This window comes from Geotrypetes seraphini, chromosome 18 (genome assembly GCF_902459505.1).
Source record: "Geotrypetes seraphini chromosome 18, aGeoSer1.1, whole genome shotgun sequence".
Lineage (NCBI taxonomy): Eukaryota > Metazoa > Chordata > Amphibia > Gymnophiona > Dermophiidae > Geotrypetes > Geotrypetes seraphini.
This window is the reverse complement of record NC_047101.1, coordinates 8,462,999-8,476,198: the sequence shown is the minus strand read 5'-3', so window position 1 is coordinate 8,476,198 and position 13,200 is coordinate 8,462,999. Positions and strand designations below refer to the sequence as shown.

General features: G+C 43.5%; 1 protein-coding gene across 5 annotated transcripts in view; it reads left to right on the top strand.

The window, feature by feature from the left end:
* P4HA2 (prolyl 4-hydroxylase subunit alpha 2) overlaps positions 1–12,986 on the top strand; it is a 54,877-nt gene extending 41,891 nt beyond the window's left edge. For 4 of the 5 annotated variants that reach the window (XM_033927271.1, XM_033927274.1, XM_033927272.1 and 1 more), the window contains 5 exons: positions 3,557–3,610; positions 8,200–8,265; positions 10,130–10,198; positions 10,897–10,993; positions 12,352–12,986. In XM_033927271.1, the coding sequence (XP_033783162.1) occupies positions 3,557–3,610; positions 8,200–8,265; positions 10,130–10,198; positions 10,897–10,993; positions 12,352–12,422 (357 nt within the window). In that variant the 3' untranslated portion in view covers positions 12,423–12,986. Of the gene's footprint in view, positions 1–3,556; positions 3,611–8,094; positions 8,155–8,199; positions 8,266–10,129; positions 10,199–10,896; positions 10,994–12,351 lie in introns of all 5 variants that reach the window. The other variant, XM_033927275.1, reaches the window with a different exon arrangement.
* Positions 12,987–13,200: the final 214 nt, after the last annotated feature.

Sequence of the window (13,200 nt, the reverse complement as noted above, 5' to 3'; positions counted from 1 at the left end):
CCTCAGGATTTTGAAGGTTTCTATCATGTCTCCTCTAAGTAGACTACTGTTAAACTTTTGCGTGGGAGTTTTAATTTAAAAATGTATATACCGTATATTACCTCGATGGTTTCCATAGCAACAAGCATAAAATGTTAAACGTTGTTCAAAAAAACAACACTCTTAAAAATGGTCGACAAACATCGGAAATCTTCAAACCCAGTTTGAATGTAAAATTTCAACTCAAAAAAGCCTTCACACACTGTTGGGTTTTTTAACATTTTCTTAGGCCTGTGCATAGATTATGCGTTGCAGCTTTGCAGAAGCAGATAAGAATCACAGGACCAGGATACGTTTATTGCACCACCACAGAAGCCACTTGATTCCCGTCTTTACCCGTGCTTTTCCACCGCTAAAGATTAAGTGCGCTAAGATGGTTACTGATCTTTTGCCCCGTTACCTCAAGATAATGAAGGGAATAGACTTAGTAGATAAAGACAGGTTGATCACCCTCTCCAAGGTAGGGAGAACGAGAGGGCACTCTCTAAAGTTAAAAGGGGACTGCACAGGATCAGGTGCCTTCTTTGATGATCAGCTTTGACGCCAAGAAGGCCTTTGACCAGGTAGATTGGGGCTTTATGTTTGAGGTCCTGCGAGTGTACGGTCTCGGCCCCTGGTTCATTCAGGCGGTGCGGACTCTTTATGAAAACCCGGTGGCCCGTGTGTGGGCCAATGATACCCTTTCGGATCCTTTTCCAATTTGTAGGGGTACTCGCCAGGGATGCCCCCTTTCCCCTTTGTTGTTTGTCCTGACTCTGGATCCTCTCATTCGGGATGTGCAGGGTAACCCGGACATTATGGGAATGGTCGTGGGGGCTCATCATTTTAAACTGGCGGCTTTTGCCGATGACCTCTTGGTTTATTTGACGGATCCTCGGGCCTCCCTCCCTGCTCTTTTGGAATGTTTTCGTGAATATGGGGATTTTTCTGGTTTCCGTTTAAATAAGCAGAAGTCGGAGGCTATGGCGTCTCCGGAATCTTTGCGGGTGGAATGGGGGCCGGACTTTCCGTTACGCTGGGCGGGATCCTCTTTTCGATACCTTGGTATTTTGTTGTCTATGGATGTCTCCGCGCTTTACCGTTTGAATGTTGATCATTTGTTGCAGGGAACTAAGGGGCTTTTACGGCGCTGGTTGAATCTCCCTCTTTCCTTGATGGGCCGTGTTCATCTTTTTCGCATGATTATCTTCCCGAAATGGTTATTTGTCCTGCAAACGCTTCCATTCTTTCTTTTGGAAAAAGATATCTTGGGTCTTCAGAGACTGGTGATTTCATTTTGCTGGGGGGGTAAGAAAGGTAAAATGCATCGTTCTTTCCTTCAGGGGTCCTGGGCACAGGGAGGATTGGGTCTTCCCTCGATTCGTTTATATAATTTGGCATGCTTGCTTCGGCATGTCCGGGATTGGCTTTTTCTTGGCTCTCAGCATACTGATCGGGAGTTGGAGGTTGATTATTTTTTTCCGTGGGCTCTGCCTTATCTGTTACAGTGGGACGGGAAGGTGCGATTGGGGCCGGGGGCCCGTAGCTGCTTGGTGGAGCCGCTTCGTCGGGCTTGGAGATGTGTTTCGCGGATGTGGGGTCACTCGCCTTTTAGTTCTGTTCTGCTGCCCATAGTGGGCAATGCGGCCTTCAGTCCGGGTCAGGACAATGTTGTTTTCAAACGGTGGGCGAGGAAGGGACTCCGAACTTTGGAGCAGTTTCTACAGATGGATGGTAGCGTTGTTCCCTTTTTGACTCTCCAGGCGTCCTGGTCTTTGGGGGCGGCGGATCGGTTTGCTTATATGCAGCTCTCCCATTATGCAGCCTCCTTGCCCAGGGACTCATTGACCCAGTCTTTTGCTATCACTGTACGCGACTTTTTCTTTGATGCTCAGTGGGATTGGCTCTCTATCTCTCAATATCATCGCAGATTGGTGGCTCTGCAGCCTCGGCGGGATTATAAGCGGCTTTTGGCATCTTGGGCCCGGGACCTGGGATGTCGCCCGCGGGTGGCGTCCTTGGCTCCTCTGGTGCGCCGGATACCTCGGGTGGTGCAGAGCGCCGAGCTCCGGGAATGTCACTTTCGGGTTTTACATCGGGGATATGTCTCTCAGCAGCGGGCCTTTTATTTCGGATGTGCCCCTACGGCTCTTTGTCTGAAATGTCACCGGGTTGATAATTCTTTGGCACATGGGGTGTGGCTGTGTACTTCAATTTCTGCCTTTTGGATGGAGGTCCGCTGTTATTTGGAATCTTTGGTAGGTTATCGGCTCCCCTCATCGGTGGAAGGGACTATTTTTTTGGCGGAGGGCTATTTAGGCGGCCTTTCTGCAGGGGATAGCCAGCTCATTCGTAAGGGATATATTGTGGGAATGAAATGTATTCTTACTCATTGGCTTCAGGACTCCCCGCCCACCATCTGGTATTGGCGCAATAAATTGCATCTTTTAATGGTCTGGGAGTCCCTGTCCGCTCGGTTCTCTGGATCTCGGAGCAAGCTTTTTCTGTCTGTCTGGGCTTCTTATTTGGATACTCTGCCCCCTGTGATAAAGAGCCAGGTGGTCAATCGCTTGCGGAAGCCAGTTGCTCCTGTTTTGCCAGTGGGTTGAGGGTGGGGTTTTGGGGGTGGGGGGGGGGTTGGGATGGAGCGGTTGGGGGGTTGTGACTAGTAGGGATTTGGAGGGCTCCAGGCTATAAGAGTACAGGCCTGGACTCTCGCTGATATCTGAGATTTCTAGTTGGGTGTTACCATGTTACTCTGTATTGTGGCATTGTACTGAGAAAATAATTGTGTTCTCTCTACTCTGTGTATATCTTTCATGTTGGTGAATAAAAAAAAGTTTATACTAAAGTTAAAAGGGGATAGATTCCGTACAAATGTAAGGACGTTCTTCACTCAGAGAGTGGTAGAAAACTGGAACGCTGTTCCAGAGGCTGTTATAAGGGAAAACGCCCTCCAGGGATTCAAGACAAAGTTAGACAAGTTCCTGCTGAGCCAGAATGTACACAAGTAAGGCTAATATCAGTTAAATCGACCTAAATAAATCCAGGAAAAATTCCATCTGATAACGAAAGGAATAGACTTAGTAGATAAAGACAGGTTGATCACCCTCTCCAAGGTAGGAAGAACGAGAGGGCACTCTCTAAAGTTAAAAGGGGACAAATTCTGTACAAACGTAAGGAAGTTCTTCTTCACCCAGAGAGTGGTGGAAAACTGGAACGTTCTTCGGAAGGCTGTCATAGGGGAAAACACCCTCCAGGGATTCAAGACAAAGTTAGACAAGTTCCTGCTGAACCAGAACGTATGCAGGTAGGGCTAGTCTCAATTAGAGTGCTGGTCTTTGACCTGGGGGCCGCCGCGTGAGGTGACTGCTGGGCACGATGGACCATTGGTCTGACCCAATGAAAACAAAAAACTGGATTGTTTTCACTGTGGCTCATTGGGTCTTCCCATTTTTCTTTGTTGTGCTCCACTGGTCTGACCCAGCAGCGGCAATTCTTATGGTTTTCATGAAGCATGTTATTTGTTCTTTTTCAGGTTGCAAATTACGGTATGGGAGGTCAGTATGAGCCCCATTTTGATTTTTCACGGGTAAGCATATCACTTCCGTTGCCTATTCAATTTCTAGAGGCACACAAAAATGTCTAAGTATATGCCTTATAGCCAGTTATTCACAGAACAGGGAAACCATATACCAGTATTTCATATCCAGTGAATAAGAGATTGAAAAGAATTTGGAAACCTGAGCTCCTGTTAGCCAAACTAGTTCGACCAGTAGCATCTCTGTACAGTACCTAGCCCTGCTAACATAAATGAATGCCGTCTTGCTGGTTTGCACCTCTTCACAGTGTAAGTAATTTCACCATGTAGGAGCAGTAAAACTGTTTAATGTTTTTGGAAAAAAGTTAAATTTCAATTGTTCCACCAACACAAAAACTAACAGTAAAATTATTTGGTCCGGGGTCGGGAAAGTTTTTTCTTAAAGAGATTATATCAAAAGGTCTATTGTGTGGTTTTTTAACTGGATTAAATTGTTATATAAATTTTTGTAAATTGCAGTGAACTCTTGACGGTATTGCAATAAATACGTTGAAACCAATTAGGACAGTGCAACTTTAACTGCTGTATTATTCCCCCTTGTTGCTTTTTTTTGCTCATTACTTATGGTTATAAAATTAAGGAACACCTCTTGGGCCCTTGACCAGCTTTCTTGGTCACTCATACAGGGTGATTCTGGTGTAATGGAGTAAGAAATGGGTGTGTTCACTATGACAAAACTCTGCTTATCTCCAAGAAGTTCTAATTCTCACCAGCCACCTCTTGGTTTTCCCACACTGGGACTCATATGAGGCTTTGCCATTTTTAGAGCAGCTTTTAATATCGATAGTAACTATTCAGATATAAGTACCTGCCTCAAAGAGGTGCTTTATCTTTGAGAATGGTACCCATCAACAATTGAACCGTCCCATTTGCCAATGTGCATTAATATACATTGATCTTCAATTTCTCAGTCACTCTATGCCTATCTAGGTTCAAGGCAACTTACAAATCAAGAAGTTTACATTACGTTTAGGAGTTAAAACAGTGAAATATAAAGTAAGCAGTATGCTATGAGGTAATTTTTATCTGAGGCGATAGGAGGGAACGGTACAGTTTAGGGGGTGAAATGCACGATGGAAGACTTGGGTGCAATTGTATGTGATGATCTTAAGGTGGCCAAACAGGTAGAAAAGATGATGGCAAAAGTTAGAAGGATGCTGGGGTGCATAGTAGGAAAGAGGAGGTATTGATGCCTCTGTATAAGACTCCGGTGAGACCTCATTTAGAATATTTTGTACAATTCTGGAGATATAAACAGGATGGAGTCGGTCCAGAGGAAGGCTACTAAAATGGTGTGTGGTCTTCGTCATAAAGGTCCCAAGGCAACAAGAGGGCATCCGTTGAAACTCAGGGGTGGAAAATTTCATGGTGACACCAGAAAATATTTCTTCACAGAAAGAGTGGTTGATCGCTGGAATAGCCTTCCACTAGAGGTCATTGAGGCCAGCAGCATGCCAGATTTTAAGAAAAAATGGGATTGGCACATGGGATCTCTTCACGGTGGGACATTGGTATGGGAGTTAGGGGGTGGGACATTGGTATGAGCAGACTAGATGGATCTTGGCCCTTTTCTGCCGTCAGTTTCTATGTAAGGCGTTTGGGAACAAACTTAAAGATCTCAATATGTATACTTTGGAGGGGGAGCTATGATAGAGATGTTTAAATACCTACATGGCATAAATGTGCATGAGGTAAATCTCTTTCATTTGAAATGAAGCTCTGGAATGAGAGGGCATAGTTAAGAGGTGAGAGGCTCCGGAGTAATCTAAGGAACTACTTTTTTACAGAAAGGGTGGTAGATGCGTGGAACAGTCTCCCGGAAGAGGTGGCGGTGACTGAGACTGTGTCTGATTTCAAGAAAGCCTGGGACAGGCACATGGGATCTCATAGAGAGAGGAAGAGATAATGGTTCCTGTGGATGGGCAGATTGGATGAGCCATTTGGCCTTTATCTGCCATCGTGATTCTATGACATGTAAGGGTCATGAGGCATGTTAGTGGAAAAGGTGGGATTTGAACCCTAGCTTCTCTGAATCTCAGCCTGTTACTCTGAGCATCATGCCAGTTTCTCCCTTCCTCTTTACCTTGTGCAGAAGACTACAAACATTCTTGAGAGCCCTATCTCTTCCGATTTTCAACTTTCCTGTGATGTGTTGCTTTTGTGCTGTTTTGGACCTATTTGAATTGCAGTTTGATGATAGTACAGCATCTGTGTACCTGCATTTTGGGATCTGCCACCTTAAATAACTTTCCCTCTGTGAAGTATGTGTAGCTTAGGTTTTGCACAGCTGGAAGCCAAAAGCCATCAACAGGGCAAGACTAAAAACCTTATCTTTTGAAGACAAAGCTGAGTCAGAGATCACAGACTTGAGATATACAGAAAATAAAATTACAAGGTTGCTGTTGTGTTTTGCTTTTACATGAGTGTAATCTGGTTTGGCCAGGGTCCATTTTTTTTTCTTGTCACCCGTGGAGACTGTGTGGCAGGGCAGGCCTCCCTATTCTAGAGAGCTTTTCTTAGCCAAAAGGTCTAGAAGGGGCCATCACATCTTGGAACCAAAAAAGAGTTCAAGACATGAAAAAGAGCACTTGTTTAATACATTATGCACTTTGACATGGTGACTGTGTAGGCGATGCTTAAATATCTTACCATCTTTTGGGTCAGAGTGAGTTTCTGCTCTGCTTGTGTTACTGGCATCTTATTTGCATGCTGTTGGCTTTTCCCCTTCCTTCCCTTCCGTATTCTGCGAGATCGCAATGCTTAATGAGTTGAAGCTGTTAAGGGGTGCATCATATGCCACACTAAGGGAATCTTATTCCATGAATTTAGTGCTCCTTTCTAATGAGATTAAGCCTTCCTTCTGTTTATTCCATTACCTTCAGAAAATAGTAGTTGATACATTCTGATGTATTGGGCATGGCTTTATTTTATAAGATAAAATCTGAAATCTTAGAGTGGAGCTTTTTTGTTTGTTTGTTTGTTTTTTTTGCATAAGGTACTCGCTTGTGCGCATTAACCATGGCTTTTGGCAAAAAAAGTATGACCATGTTTTTGAAATATGGGACTTCCTAAGTCCCTTAAGAGAGAGGCCTTGGACACCATCACATCTCCTGCCTTAGATTTAAATGGAAATGTTTCATGCTAGCTCCCAATGCTGGTTAAACATAGAGACATAATGGCAGATAAAGGCCAAATGGCCCATCCAGTCTGCCCATCCGCAGAAACCATTATCTCTTCCTCTCTCTAAGAGATCCCATGTGCCTGTCCCGGGCTTTCTTGAAATCAGACGCAGTCTCTGTCTCCACCACCTCTTCCGGGAGACTGTTCCACGCATCGACCACCCTTTCTGTAAAACAGTATTTCCTTAGATTACTTCGGAGCCTATCACTTCTCAACTTCATCCTGTGCCCTCTCATTCCAGAGCTTCCTTTCAAATGAGACTCGACTCATGCGCATTTACATCATGTAGGTATTTAAACATCTCCATCATATGTCCTCTCTCCCACCTTTCCTCCAAAGTATACATATTGAGATCTTTAAGTTTATTCCCAAATGCCTTATGACGAAAACCACGCACCATTTTAGTAGCCTTCCTCTGGACCGTTATCAATGAGACTCGGTGACCAGGGCAGGATTAACCAATCGGCCAAGTAGGCACGTGCCTAGGGCCCGAAATGGCCAGGGGGGCCCGATGAAGGAGGGCATCAACATTGTTTTTTCCAAATGGCGATGGACCCCTCCAGCATCGATTGGCAACGCGGGCCCCACCACGATCGGCAATGCAGCCCCCCCCATCGACAGAAAGTAAGACAAGCAAGCAATGCGGGTTAGAAAGGCAACGGGAACTGTAATTGTGCAAGCGGTGCTGCTTGCCCAAAGCCTCCCTCTGACGCAGCTTCCTCTTTCCGCCCGGGCGCATGGTGGGGTGGGGCGGGGCAGGGGTGGCCCAGTGTACTTGGGTGCCTAGGGGCCCTCGACGAATTAATCCTGCCCTGTCGGTGACGCTAACTGGCTAGTGTCACTGAAGATCTCTGGATAGCCCCACACAAGCAATTTTAAATAACCAGGAGCCTCTTGTCTGTGCTGTTTAAATCGCTTTGAATATCTACCCCCTAGTGTGGTTTGAACTGGTCTCTGGTTCTACATTTTATCCTCAAAAAGACAAAGCACAATTAGCATCCAGGAATCTTTATATGAGTTGGGATCAGGTTAGAAATCGATGCTTTTTAACTTTCTTTTGGGTCCTATCGGGTAGTAAAACACACAGCATACTTTTCTTATGTGCATTTGCAAGTTTGCCACGGCCAAATGACTTTTGTTTGCACCTAACTTTTAATTAACTGTCTTGAAGAAAACTTGAAATGGTTTTGGAAACGTTTTAATTGGAGGAACATAGGTGACCTACCAAACTAGTCTTAAAAAAAGATGAGAAGCTTTTTCAGATCTGGCTGGGTTAAAGTTGTTGTCTGTTGCAGCGACCCTTTGACATCAATCTCAAAACAGAGGGGAATAGGCTTGCCACGTATCTGAACTATGTAAGTATCTTGTGTGCTTGTTTACTCTTCACTCTCGTTTTATAGAAAGCGGAAGCTGATGTTTTCAAGCGTTTAGGCACGGGAAATCGAGTGGCCACTTTTTTAAACTATGTAAGTATAGCAGCAAACATGAAAAAATAGAAAAACCCTAAGACAGCCCTGGTCCTCAAGAGTATAATTCTGCCTCTCCTCAGATCGTGTTTCTTGCTTAAACTTGGCAATACTTAACTGCATGTTTAAAATCCTATATCTCTTCAACAAAGCACATTTCATGCAAACATGAATTCCCTCAAAGCTTCAGTTAATAAGGCTGGCCTGTAGAAAGTCCCTTAACAGCTACCGAGTTGACATATAACTATCGCATCATCAGTTATAGCATGAGCTTGTCAAAATTTCATGACCCTTTAATCTGTGGGGCAGGAATGTATTGGAAAACCGATGAGATAAGCCGGGTGGCTCTTGCTGTAATTATTGTGAAAGATGTTTCCAAGATTTCTGATATATTTCCCAGATCCATTGCTTGATTTTGGGGATCTTGTATGTTCTGAGTTGTCGTTTATTAGAACCGGGTAAATAATACATTTTATTCAATGGAGGAATAGCTTCAGGAGCAAACCCCAATATTTGAACCATGTATTTTCTAAATAATTCTACTGAAGAACAATCCGATGTTCTGGGAAAATTTAACATCCTCAAATTTAATCTTCTATTGAAATTTTCTAACGGCTCTATCTTCTTATGAACCATTAATTTATCCTTAATCAAAGCCTCTTTAATGGTTTTTAGAGCAGTTATATCCTCAGTAACTTTGGTGAACTTCAAATCATTATCCGTTTTCATGTCCGATACTGTTTTTGTAAGAGAGTCAACTTTGCTTACCAAAATACTTGTTTCTTCAGCTGTTTCATTCATTCCCTGGAGAATTGTTGTTACTTTTTTGATTTACTAATGCAAGTGTTTTTACTTGTACTGATTTACAAATTACAAATAAATAAATTTTTTTTAAAAAAAGGAATGTATTGATGTCTTGGGCTTTCTAGTAAGGCTGATGCCGGACAGACATCTTCAGTCCGTGACCCACAAAGGGCAAAGACAGTGAACATTCAGCAACTCCAGTATTGTATTTTGCTTTATCATATGCTGTTGTGCAGCTCAAGGGGAAGTGATTGGCATGATGGCAAATTTTGCCAACCAGTGTTTAAGCTTGAATGACTATAACCTGCCATCATTTACTGTATTTCTGGGTGTGCCACGTCTCTTAAGAGAACTGTGATTTCCTAATTCCAGCCTCTCTCTAGTACAGGGTTGTACTTTGTTCAAGAAGGATCCTGACAATCCCCCCTCCCTTCTTTACCAAGGCAGTAGTGGCAGCGCAGTAAAGAGGCTGCTTCCTGCTAGCCCCGGCAGGGCCTTTCCTCTGCCACATCAAATCCGACGCGGAAGAAGAAAGGCCCTGCCAGAGCTGGCCAGAAGCAGCCTGCCTTGGTAAGGGAGGAAGAGGGGGTTGTCAGGATTGGCTGCCGCTGCTGCTTCGGGGCCAAGGGAGGGAGGAGGGGTTGTCAGGATCGACTACCACTGCTGCTTCAGGGCCGAGAGAGGGGGATTGTCATGATTTTCTGGCTCAGAGGGAGGGAGGGAGATTTGTGGCTGCCTGCTGCTTCAGGGGCTGGAGGGAGGGAGATTGTCTGAGGAGCGCGGGAGACTTTTTTTTTTTTTTCCTGGCAATTTTTTCCTGGTTGGTTGACAGTTCCAGATAATTGAATGCCAGTTAGCTGAGATTCTACTGTAAATATGTACCCCATGGCAGTGCACAGATTGTCCATTGAACCAACCGATAAATAAAATTTTAATAGGTAATATTTTAATCCAAATTTCTTTCTTTATTGACACATTTTCTTTCTAGATTCATAACAGCATCTAAAAATTTTTCCCTCTGTTTTGGATTTGATGTGAATATTTGTGTTACCATTTCCAGATGAGTGATGTGGAAGCAGGAGGGGCCACAGTTTTTCCAGATTTGGGGGCTACAATTTGGCCTAAAAAGGTAACATGATTTTTATTTTTTTTTTCTTCAGAAGCTTCTCCTCTAACGCTCAATGCCACCAGCCTGTTGCAGCAAATGGCTATCTTCACCATAATGAAACAGGAATTCCCCCGCCCCTCCTCCCAGGATACCCACTCCCTCCTGCCATGCTGTCCCCACCACCCCTATGAGAAAAAATTGGCAGGAGGGATGCCCACTCCCTCCTGCCAAAACGGAGGCCCCCCCTCGAACCATCCCTTACCCTCCCCCCTTCCTCACAAAAAAATTGGCAGGAGGGATGCCCACTCCCTCCAAACCATCCCTTACCTCCCTCCTTCCTCCTGCCACCAGCCACCAGATGCTAAGCTCTTGAGGTTACATAGTCCCTTTTCAAAAGGTGACTTTTTGTTATTTGTGTATCTGCTTTTTCTTTAGCAGCCCCTAGCATTCGGGACTGTTTCATATCTCAATTAGGAAGGAAACTACTGAAGACAAATATGTTCTCCTGCATTGTTTGGGGGTGGGGAGGCAAGAAGGCTGTAAAAATGGGCTGCTTTTATTTTTATTTATTTATTTTTAAAAAAGGTTTTTCTATTTATATGTGTGGAATATGTAACTACTTGCAAAACAAATCAACTAAGCAACTCAATATTGTAACAAGTGTTCAGCGTTTTGGTTTAGAAGACCTGTTAAATTCCCACGTCTCCTTGTGGTTTCAGGGCACAGCGGTGTTTTGGTACAATCTCTTCCGAAGTGGGGAGGGTGACTACAGAACAAGGCATGCCGCGTGTCCGGTCTTAGTAGGAAGTAAATGGGGTAAGTGGCTGGACTGTCTCTGGTAAGAAACTTTGCATATTTATTAGTTGAAGCTGCCCTTTGAAACCTGCCTTTTATTTTATTGAAGAAAATGTTTTTGTGTTTGGTTTTTTTTTAATTCTTTATTCATTTTCAAAACTACAATTGTGCACAAGAGTTGATGCATTTACATAAAATATTAACATTCCAGCACAATAACCTTAAAAATACTGACAAGACTTATTTTCCTCCACCCCTTTTCCCAATTGAACAACAACTCATAAAAATACCTGTAAAGAAAATGTTTAATTGGGAAAAAGTTGGCATTCCAAAAATATACTGCGGAGCTGTAATTTTTTTTCTTAATCATTTGCAGCATTATAGTAACAGATAAAGAAACCCTCCCCCCCCAAACAGTACTATAAAGATCATAACAAGGGCAGTTTTCAAGCTAGAGAGCCACATCGTCCTACCTCCATCCCTCCCAAGCGAAGCTATAATGTATTTATTTTGTGGTCGAGTGGAGTAGCGCTGAGTTTACCTAAGGGATGAAAGGCCTTTGAAAAAACTTGGTTGTGAAACGTGTTGGCTAAGTTATCCCATTAAGGAAGACCACATTTGAGATAAGTTTTATCTAAATAATTAATGCTAAACTATTTATATATTTACTATAATCGTATCATCACAAATTTGAAATGATCCAGTGAGGAATTAACTTAAAGCCTAGGACAATGAAGTATTTGAGTCCAAGGGGGTGTTTCTGAGGGTCAATTAAACTGATGTATGAAAAAGTTTGAATGAGAGCCACGGGTGGATCAAAAAGTGATTGTTCTACTAATTAAGTTTACAGAATGAGGATGTCGTTTTGTGTTTGGAAAAAACGCTTACCCCACTCTCCTCTTTACTAAGCTGCATCAGAGGCTTATACCGTGGCCCGGAGCACTAAATGTTCTGAAGCTCATAGAATTCCAGTGAGCGTTGGAGCATTTAACGACCCGCACCACTATCGCATCTTAGTAAAAGAAGGCCTTTGTAATAAAGGCCTGACGTAGGGTGGTAAGCAGTGCACACACCAGAGAGAAAAGCCAGAGAGGCCTCTACAACGGGGGCGAACAATCCAGACACAAGAGTCGTGAGGAAAAGATGTCAACCGTACGGCAGTGGGCGATCCAAAGCAAACTTTATTTTGTCAGCAGCGCAGACTCGACACTGACAGTGTTTCGGCAATTCTGCCTTTGTCAAGAGTCTCTCGCCAAAATTTGCAGTGTTGTTTGTGATCGTGAAATTCTGAATTTCAAGATGGCTTTTGAATCTTGTTTGAATTTGCAGTATTTATTTATGGAAGATGCGTGATTGATTTTTGACGCTTCTGTTGACAGTTTCAAACAAATGGTTCCATGAAAGAGGACAGGAGTTCCTGAGGCCCTGCGGATTAACAGAAGTGGACTGAACTCTTGCTCTTCCTCTCTCTCTGTGCTATCTTCCATCTCCTGGCTCTTGAAGAGTGATCCTTCTGCTGAGAAAGAACCCCAGAACAGAGGATGCCATAACTGTCAGAAAACCCAGGAGGTCATAGGCCATGTGCTGCTGCGTGCAACGTGTCTTCGGCGCTTTGGTTTCACTTAAACCCACAATCTCTAGCACAGCGTTGTCCAACCTTATCCTAGAGACATGCCTGACCAGTCTGGTTTTCAGGATGTCTACAATGAATGCACATGATAAAGGTTGGCATACGCAGGCGATCCAGTGTGTGCTAAATCCGTCTACTGCGTATTCATTATCGCCATCCTCTGAACCCGAATAACCAGGTGAGCCTTCGAGAAGACTAGGGAACCTTGCCTTATCAGTCTTTTTACCATTACACTGCAGTCACTGGTGCTGTGTTAAAGATTCGGCACCTCATCTCCTGCCCTTTTGTACCTCAGCTGTTTTCAGCCCTAAAATATTTTTTTTGAACCAAAGTCCTCTTTAACACAATAAATGTTTTTTTTAAATAAAAAGTCTGATTTGTATTTTAAAACAAACTTTTGTTTCTTTATTTGCATGCTATAAAATGCTGAAATACAGATATTTGAAAGAGCTGCTGGTAATTTGCAAAGTACCGGTTACAAGTTGAGGTGTGTCAATGAGAGAAAAATGATTTATTTCTCTCTTGTCCAACATGGGATTTTTTTGCAGGTTTCATGAACCCACATTGTGCTTCCAGTGGTAAGAATGATCTTCCAGTG